The sequence below is a fragment of the Ceratotherium simum genome, chromosome 24 (genome assembly GCF_057802395.1).
Source record: "Ceratotherium simum simum isolate JZ-2026a chromosome 24, ASM5780239v1, whole genome shotgun sequence".
Classification (NCBI taxonomy): domain Eukaryota; kingdom Metazoa; phylum Chordata; class Mammalia; order Perissodactyla; family Rhinocerotidae; genus Ceratotherium; species Ceratotherium simum.
This window is the reverse complement of record NC_141923.1, coordinates 38,077,938-38,087,663: the sequence shown is the minus strand read 5'-3', so window position 1 is coordinate 38,087,663 and position 9,726 is coordinate 38,077,938. Positions and strand designations below refer to the sequence as shown.

Genomic DNA, 9,726 nt, shown 5'->3' with positions numbered 1-9,726 from the left:
TAATACAAAAAGAAATAATTGTTTATAAAAATCCACCGGCATAGTATTTAGTTCTTTCAGAGGGTTAATTCATTTCTCAAAATAGCAAACATAATTTATTCAGAGAAATAACTTCCTTAGCAGTATAGTTCATTTTGTTTATTTTCAGTGTAAGAGTTTAATAAGTTGTTTTTTTCCCCCAAGTGATCAGCAATGAGTATTCTCTTCATTTCAGGTCAGTCTTGAAAGATGATTGCCATAATTTCATAAGAATTTAATAAGTATTAACAATAATAGCATATTGAGTCTGATTCTCCATGTATAAGACAACAGCCTTACTTCTTTCCGATTATTTCAGACTATTCCACAAAAGTCTATCCTAGAAGTTAGCATTCACTACAAAAATGAAGTGGGCACAATTTGTCTGCTATTGTCATAGATTCGTTTCTCTTCTGGAAGAGTCTCTCTTCCGGGTTTGGGTCTCATAGCCTTCCATACCAGGCATGCTAGTGTCCTACCGCAGACTACTATGTGTCTACAGTTTAACTGTAATTTTTAAAGACTGAGTTTTTCAATGCTCAAAGAAACAAATGGTGAAATTTTTCCTATAGTGACAGATTGGAGAAATACTTTGGGACAGGGTACTTCCAAAGAATTATAAAATGGCAGTATTTATAGAGATCTTAAATATAATAACTAGTTTGACTCCAGGTTGCTCATAGGTCCTCAAATTACAGGCTACTGCTTACTCTACCTTCTCTTCAGGCCAATGTTACCTCCTCAAAACAATCCACAATCTTTTTGAAGGTTGTGCCTAAGTGGGGATTGAGAGGGTTCCAGAAAATCCACAAATTTTTTTCCTAGTAATTCTGGAAAAATTTATTCTTGCTCAGTCTCCTTAGGGCAGGTCGGACTACCCATGCACATAGTTTTAGACCTCGTCTTATTCATCTTTGTATCTCTAGTAAAAATATTTTCAGATGGGAATTAGTTTCAACTTTTGATCTCTGCAGTATTATTTAGTACAGAAATATAAGAAGGAGGCAAAGAATCTTCCTCTTGTACAGGAAAAAAATGAAGTTATTATTTCACGTTTTTTGGTCAAATAATGTGCCTTAGATCACTTTTAATAAACATTGAGCTAGTGAATCCCTACTGTGTTCCAGGTACTCTTCTGCATGCTGGGAATTAATTAGAGATGGTTTGACAGATGTTAAAGCTCTTGTTTCTTCCACACTGTGTGGAACCTCAGTCTTTGGATTTTAAAAATATTTTGAAACACTGGAGAATTTATAATCTGCCAGACAGATTTCACTTGTTGAAAATCAGTTGTAATTTCTACGTAAGCAGTAGGATTCGTGAACTTTGTTTCAATGAAATGTTAATAAAGTCAAGTTTTAAAAATCAATTGTAAAGTATAATAAGGAAATTTAGAAAAATTACTGATAATCTTACCATCTAGAGATAACCAATTTGATGCATTTTTCATCTATATAAGATTATCCTATATATAGGATAATAAAATACAAAAGTCGTGTCTTATTTTTCCACTTAATTATATCAAGAACTTTTTCCTGTGTCATTAAAATTCTAGTAAGCAATTTTTATGTCTACATAATAATTCATCATACAGATGTACCATAGTTTAGGTAATCATTTTCTCATTGTCAGATATTTAAGCCATTTCCTTTTTTTTTTTAATTATTTATTTATTTATTTATTTTTCCCCCAAAGCCCCAGTAGATAGTTGTATGTCATAGCTGCACATCCTTCTAGCTGCTGTATGTGGGACGCGGCCTCAGCATGGCCGGAGAAGCAGTGCGTCGGTGCGCGCCCGGGATCCGAACCCAGGCCGCCAGCAGCAGAGCACCAGCACTTAACCGCTAAGCCACGGGGCAAGCCCAAGCCATTTCCTTTTTAATGTTATCATAAATAATATTACCTGCATGTTTTATTTTCTTAGGATGAATCCCACAAAGAGTAATGCTAAATGAAGGGTATGATCATATTTAAGGTAAAGAAAAAATATCATCACATTGCCCTCCAGAAAGACTGTACTAATTTACAGTCCAACCAGTAGGCTTTACCTGTTTTGCTGCACCATTGCTGGTACTGATGAATATTATTTGATTATAAATTTGCTAATTTTTTATTTTATTTTATTTTTTTAAATTTATTTATTTTTCCCCCAAAGCCCCAGTAGATAGTCGTATGTCATAGTTGCACATCCTTCTAGTTGCTGTATGTGGGACGCAGCCTCAGCATGGCCGGAGAAGCGGTGCGTCAGTGCGAGCCCGGGATCAGAACCCTGGGCTGCCAGCATTGGAGCGCACGCACTTAACCGCTAAGCCACGGGGCCGGCCCTAAATTTGCTAATTTAATAATTTTTAATGGGATATGTTTTTAATGAATTCTGAGCCAATCCATCAAAGAGAAAAGAACAAGATTTTTAAAAAATCAATACAAATATGGAACAATGTAAAAATTCCAAGAATGGTCAGTATATGATAATGCTCTTGTATTGCAAAAGTTTATTTCATGTAAAATCAAAATACTGTGTTTTTTTTGGGAAAAGCTCAGGATGCCATTTAAAGTATGAAACATGAAATATTAATTTACTAGGTGAAAGGTTAGAGCAGAAAAAATATATATAGCTAATGAAAATGCAGATAAAATTGCTACTGTGGTTTCAGAAAACTGTGTTAAAGATGAATGTGGTGGTTAGATTGCCAGATTTGTTTGTAATAACTGTGCACAGAGATAGTACATAGTTACTGTGCTAAAGAACCTCTCCCTTCTGAAGCTTTCATTCTAGTGTTCATGTGTGAAGAACTGGCATGTCTGCTTTTTTTGCAATCTTGCTTTGCTTGAGGTAAGTGTATGAGGGCTGTCTGAATGCCAGAGATCTGAAGAGTTTGTGTTTCTCACAGTTCTTTCTGCTTTCAGTTGTAGCTGGGACCCTGTCTCTAAATCCCAAAAGAAGTTGTATTGCTCTCCAGTCCACTGAGTCCCTCTTTTTTTTTTAACTACATAAAAGACAAGAATTTTCAAGAATAAAATCAAGAGATATGTACTGACAATTTAAGGTAGTTTCAATAAAAACGTTTTGGTTTTATCTTTGTTTTCCTAATATTTTCTTTAAAAGGTTTTGTAGTTCAAAATTTTTCTTTAACTTCTCTCATGGAAAAGGGGATGGAAATTGTGGTTAAAACTTGTACTATTTAACCAATGAGATTAACTAATTAATAGCAAATGTGTTTTTAAAGATTGGAAATTACATATACAACTAGATTAAAGAAACAAATATTTGTTGATTGACTTTATAGGATTCTGCCAACATTACTTTTTGGTCAACGACAACTTTTGTGTTTCTCAAGCAAAAACTTTTCTCCACCAGTTTCACACAACTTTGATAGGGGCTATACCTTACTAACCTGCTTCGCAGGATGGTCTCCCCTCCCATAGGCTCAGGAAAAAGACTAGCACCTAAGGCTCCTGTCCACCTGAAGAGACTATTTCTTGCTTGCATCCCTCCCCTTCTAGAGACACTAATCTGTATGGAACTGGTAGTTGCTCGGGCACACACTGCTCTCATCTTTGCCCATGCTACAACCTATGTAAAGAACGCCTTTCATCTCCTCTTGGTTGGCAAACTTCAGAGCCTGGCTCAGGCATGTCACCTCTTCCAGAAAGCCCTCGCCAACACACTTTCCCCTCTGGAAGTGCCCCTCCTTCACGTGCCCGCAGCACCATTCTTTCAAGACTCCTCTCGAATCATGGTCACCTCTTCACTAGACCCTCAACCTCTTACAGACAGGCCATGTCATTTGTCTTCCTACTCTCACATGGTAGGTACCTGTTACAGCTTCCTCCCATAAAATGAAGTGTCATCGCTGTTTTTGCTGCAGCGATTTTGTTACTGTCTTCCTTCACGGGCCCTTCTATAGGAGTCTGCTTCCTCCTCCTGTCACCCGGTGCCAGACGGTACCTCCAGACCTATTATATTTCTCTTCAACATGATAGAAGGAACTGCGCTCCTTTTATCTACCTCCCCTGAGGGTTTATGCCTCTAATGTAACTTCAGTATAGCTCAAGAAAATAATCTCATTCGGTGGAGCTCAGTCACAAACGTGACTCGGTCATTACCACGATCGCTTGTGCGTGTGCTGGGGGTGAGAATCGTACGGAGACTGACTGGGTCATTTGATGGTGCTTCAACGTGCGGGTTTTGATGAATTTATAGATTTTCCCGCGAAGAACTCAGAGCGGCGGATAAAGCACTTGAAACTGAAAATAAGGAAAGCAGTGGAGAGAACAAGGAGACGAAATGAGGAGTCTTAACGTGGCAGGACAAGCAGGAAAATGGCAAGCGAGGCAGAGCGAGTTGCAACGCCGGGAGGACGAGTTGCAGCCACTCGCGTCTCCCCCGCCGCAGGCCGCCCGCGCAGGCGCCCCAGGCAGTTTCTACGAGCGCTCACACGCACTGAGACGCTGCGAAGCACGAGAAGTCAACTCCCTGGAGGCCGACCGCCGGTCCCAGGAACTTCCAAGTCATTGCTTTCTGTCCCCGCCTGGGGGGAGCCGCCTTCACGCCCAGGCCGCGTCCAAGCCCTCTCCCCTCAGTTTAAACGGCGCTGGCGGGAGAAAAAAGCCGGCTCTGGCCCTATTTCCTCGATGCAACCACCTCAGAATGAATAGCCCTGGCCCTGCGTGTTAGGTCCGTCGAGACACCTGGCCCTGAGCTGCCTTTAAGACCTTACGGCCTGAGCGAACAGCCTACGCATCTCGCTTCTCGAACCTCCTCCCCGGCCACGCCCCAGCCATTCCCTCCCCACCCCACTTGGGAGTCCGCACTGCTCATTGGTCGTGCGCCCTGCCAGTCCAGAGGACGTCGACGAATCCCGCCTTAGGAAAGGCAAAGATCGCGAAACAGAGCCTACACCTGGCGGGGGAGGGGAGCGCGAGCCTAACGCTCTGGAGCCGCCGCCGGCCCGGGCCGCTGGGAGACGTGGGCGGGGCCTTATTTGCATAACGGCCGTCCCTGGCCACCTCACGCGGACCGGGGTCCCGCCCCTCACCCAACTTGAAATCTATTGGGCCAAGGGGCGGGTCACTCGGACCCAGCAAGCCTGTGGCGGGCGGTCCTGGGAGCGGATTGGCTCTGGGCGTTTCCAGACGGCGGCAGGGAGGCGGATATAAGAGCGAGGAGCCGAGGGAAGGGAGCGGGAGACGCTGGTTGCGCTCGCGGCGTGTGGTGCGAAGCGACCGTTAGTTGACGCTGTGGACTTTTCCTGGTGCTCTCGCCTAACGTTGCTTGCCCGTTTTTCTGTCAGCATGTCCGCCCGCGGCCCGGCCATCGGCATCGACCTGGGCACCACCTACTCGTGCGTGGGGGTCTTCCAACATGGCAAGGTGGAGATCATCGCCAACGACCAGGGTAACCGCACCACCCCCAGCTACGTGGCCTTCACCGACACCGAGCGCCTCATCGGCGACGCCGCCAAGAACCAGGTGGCCATGAACCCTACCAACACCATCTTTGACGCCAAGAGGCTGATCGGACGGAAGTTCGAGGACGCCACGGTGCAGTCGGACATGAAACACTGGCCGTTCCGGGTGGTGAGCGAGGGCGGGAAGCCCAAAGTGCAGGTGGAGTACAAGGGGGAGATCAAGACCTTCTTCCCGGAGGAGATCTCCTCCATGGTCCTCACCAAGATGAAGGAGATCGCCGAAGCCTACCTGGGGGGCAAGGTGCAGAGCGCTGTCATCACCGTCCCGGCTTATTTCAACGACTCGCAGCGCCAGGCCACGAAGGACGCGGGCACCATCACCGGCCTCAACGTGCTGCGCATCATCAACGAGCCCACGGCGGCGGCCATCGCCTACGGCCTGGACAAGAAGGGCTGCACGGGCGGCGAGAAGAACGTGCTCATCTTTGACCTGGGCGGCGGCACCTTCGACGTGTCCATCCTTACCATCGAGGACGGCATCTTCGAGGTGAAGTCCACGGCCGGCGACACCCACCTGGGCGGCGAGGACTTTGACAACCGCATGGTGAGCCACCTGGCGGAGGAATTCAAGCGCAAGCACAAGAAGGACATTGGGCCCAACAAGCGCGCGGTGCGGCGGCTGCGCACGGCCTGTGAGCGCGCCAAGCGCACCCTGAGCTCGTCCACGCAGGCGAGCATCGAGATCGACTCCCTTTACGAGGGCGTGGACTTCTACACGTCCATCACCCGCGCCCGCTTCGAGGAGCTCAACGCCGACCTGTTCCGTGGTACCCTGGAGCCGGTGGAGAAGGCGCTGCGCGACGCCAAGCTGGATAAGGGCCAGATCCAGGAGATCGTGCTGGTGGGCGGCTCTACCCGCATCCCCAAGATTCAGAAGCTGCTGCAGGATTTCTTCAACGGCAAGGAGCTGAACAAGAGCATCAACCCCGACGAGGCGGTGGCCTACGGAGCCGCGGTGCAGGCAGCCATCCTCATCGGGGACAAGTCAGAGAACGTGCAGGACCTGCTGCTACTCGACGTGACCCCGTTGTCGCTGGGCATCGAGACGGCTGGCGGCGTCATGACCCCACTCATCAAGAGGAACACCACGATCCCCACCAAGCAGACGCAGACCTTCACCACCTACTCAGACAACCAGAGCAGCGTGCTGGTGCAGGTGTACGAGGGTGAACGGGCCATGACCAAGGACAATAACCTGCTGGGCAAGTTCGACCTGACCGGGATTCCCCCGGCACCCCGCGGGGTCCCCCAGATTGAGGTCACCTTTGACATTGACGCCAACGGCATCCTCAACGTCACCGCCGCCGACAAGAGCACCGGTAAAGAAAACAAAATCACCATCACCAACGACAAGGGTCGTCTGAGCAAGGACGACATTGACCGCATGGTGCAGGAGGCGGAGCGATACAAGTCGGAGGATGAGGCCAATCGCGACCGGGTCGCGGCCAAAAACGCCGTGGAGTCCTATACCTACAACATCAAGCAGACGGTGGAAGACGAGAAACTGAGGGGCAAGATTAGCGAGCAGGACAAAAACAAGATCCTCGACAAGTGTCAGGAGGTGATCAACTGGCTCGATCGAAACCAGATGGCAGAGAAAGATGAGTATGAACACAAGCAGAAAGAGCTCGAAAGAGTGTGCAACCCCATCATCAGCAAACTTTACCAAGGCGGCCCTGGCGGCGGCGGCGGCGGCGGCGGTTCTGGAGCCTCCGGGGGACCAACTATCGAGGAAGTGGACTAAGTAAGCTTGCACTCGAGTCAGCGTAAACCTATTTTCCTTTCTCTATTTTTTTTTTCCTTTTGTTTTTGTTGTTCTTTGAAATGTCCTGGTGCCAAGTTATGAGATCTATTGTTGGAAGTATTTAGCCTGGTGTATGCATATGAAAGGAAAGGTGCAACAACTTAGTTTAATTATAAAAGGTTAATTCTAAAGTTTGATTTTTAAAAACATTATTTGAGGTTCCTCTTTAATGCATTTTGCGTGTTTGCTGACTTGAGCGTTTTTGGATAGCTTAGTTTGTGCATAGAGATTTGTTTGAGATGGGAAACCTGAAGTTTGCACACATGCTCTGTGGAAGCTTGGTAACAATAAAATATATAGAAGCGTGAGTTGTTTATTTTTATGTACTACTTTAAGACTAAAAATATTGCAGTAATGTTAAGGACAGGCATTCTTTTTGCAAACAAATGCATAAATACAAATTTAAAGTAAAGCTGAAATTGATCTCAAAATTACTGTCTTGGAGTTTTCAATTTTCCCTTCTTACTGTTTTACCCATGTTGGTCTTTAAGTAAGATATCAGTATGAGGTGAAATTTATCTAACCCTATCTTGTTTAATTCTCAGATGAGTTGCCTGCTTTGAATTACCAACAATTTAAGGGGAGAAGATCTGGGTAAACTTCTTTCCCTCTTTTAATACAGAAACCAGACTGGGGTCTTCCAGTGTACCCAAACTCCCAAGGCTTGGCTTAAGTGTTCAAGTGAAAATCCACCTGAATATTCCAGCAAAATACAAGCTATGTTTTGGGGTTAAGTATAAAATGATTCTTTCTCTAAACTAACAAAACCTGGGGCAGGAGTTATCTTCTGATAATAGCCCAAGGTAGTGTGAAACAAGTTGCTTTCTGTGCCATGCAGGTTGCCTGAAATAAAGAGACAGCAGGCAAACTTTAAAGCCACTTAATATCGAGTCCAAATTTAGTCAAACTTGTCTTTAATTTTCTAGTAAAACAGCTCAACTTCTGAGTTTATGGCAAATTCCATAAGGATATGTTTCCAGCAGTTACAATTTCATGGGGGATAGGGGAAATATGAATTTTTTTTTCTGATTTGAGAATTAATGCTTTTACAATACCTGCCTTAAATCACTAGAATAGGTTTATTTTTTATTTTTATTTTTTTTATTTTTTTTTGCAGTGAAAAATTTATTTTTTTTTTTTAATTTTTTGTTTATTGCAGTAACATTGGTTTATAACATTGTAAAAATTTCAGGTGTACATCATTGTACTTCTATTTCTGCATGGACTACATCATGTTCACCACCAAAATACTAATTACAACCCATCACCACACACATGTACCGAATTATCCCTTTCACCCTCCTCCCTGCCCGCTTCCCCTCTGGTAACCACCAATCCAATCTCTGTCCCTATGTGTTTGTTTATTGTTGTTATTATCTACTACTTAATGAAGGAAATCATACGGTATTTGACCTTCTCCCTCTGACTTATTTCACTTTGCATTATACCCTCAATGTCCATCCATGTTGTCACAAATGGCTGGATTTCGTCGTTTCTTATGGCTGAGTAGTATTCCATTGTGTATATATACCACAGCTTCTTTATCCATTCGTCCCTTGATGGGCACTTAGGTTGCTTCCAAGTCTTGGCTATCGTGAATAAGGCTGCAATGAACACAGGGGTGCATGTACCTTTGCAAATTGGTGTTTTCAGGTTCTTTGGATAAATACCCAACAGTGGAATAGCTGGATCCTATGGTAGTTCTATCGTTGATTTTTTGAGGAATCTCCATACTGTTTTCCATAGTGGCTGCACCAGTTTGCACTCCCACCAGCAGTGTATGAGAGTTCCCTTCTCTCCACATAGGTTTATTTTTTAAAAGACAAACTGCAAGATAGTCTTGTATTTTAATATGCAACTTGTCCATTTTCCCGTGTATCTGATTTGAGATTGTTACAGATAGGAATATTGCAACCCTTTGGGATCCACTATCCTGGGCTTAAGCTTTAAAATCCACATCCTTGGGAGAAGGGGATTCATGTTTACTTTTTAGTGGAATGACACTTCTGCTTTGTTCTGATTTAATCTATTTAGGGGAACTTGGGAGAAATTCAGTAAAGCTGATTGGAAAAGACATATTTAACCTAATGTTTTCACCACACGTAGATATTTTGATATCTCTTTCCAAGTGATGTAGATTTGCTTCATGTTGTTCATAAGATAACAGTGAATTATAGAAGTTATATTTTTAATTTAGTAGTGGACTCTTGTGTATCATGCAGAGATTAATTTTTGAAGTAATAAAAACTAGAGAACAAATTAGCCTAAAAACATTGGACTTTGGTAATGACCCTCTCACACAAGAGCTGACTCTTATGTACATACAAGTTTTTTTCTTCTTTTGGGAAGTCTCATTTGGGTGAGGGGAGGAAGATAAGCAATTGTGAAATTGCTTCAACATAAGCTTAAAACAATTTTTAAAGGTAGTTGCTC

General features: G+C 44.4%; 1 protein-coding gene and 1 non-coding gene across 2 annotated transcripts; one reads left to right on the top strand and one right to left on the bottom strand.

Moving 5' to 3' along the window:
• Positions 1 to 180: 180 nt before the first annotated feature.
• Positions 181 to 249, bottom strand: LOC147913931 (small nucleolar RNA SNORD2). The gene has a single exon (XR_015556250.1). It is a non-coding gene; the product is annotated as a small nucleolar RNA SNORD2 (small nucleolar RNA).
• A 4,894-nt stretch (positions 250 to 5,143) lies between these two features.
• HSPA2 (heat shock protein family A (Hsp70) member 2) lies at positions 5,144 to 8,381 on the top strand. The gene has a single exon (XM_014784292.2). It carries the CDS (start codon positions 5,314 to 5,316, stop codon positions 7,231 to 7,233), a length of 1,920 nt encoding a protein of 639 aa, XP_014639778.1. The 5' UTR covers positions 5,144 to 5,313; the 3' UTR covers positions 7,234 to 8,381.
• The last annotated feature ends 1,345 nt before the right edge of the window (positions 8,382 to 9,726 follow it).

What these genes read in the sequence shown, in the direction of transcription:
- HSPA2 (XM_014784292.2), top strand. Translation starts at nt 5,314, where the DNA reads ATGTCCGCCCGCGGCCCGGCCATCGGCATCGACCTGGGCACCACCTAC.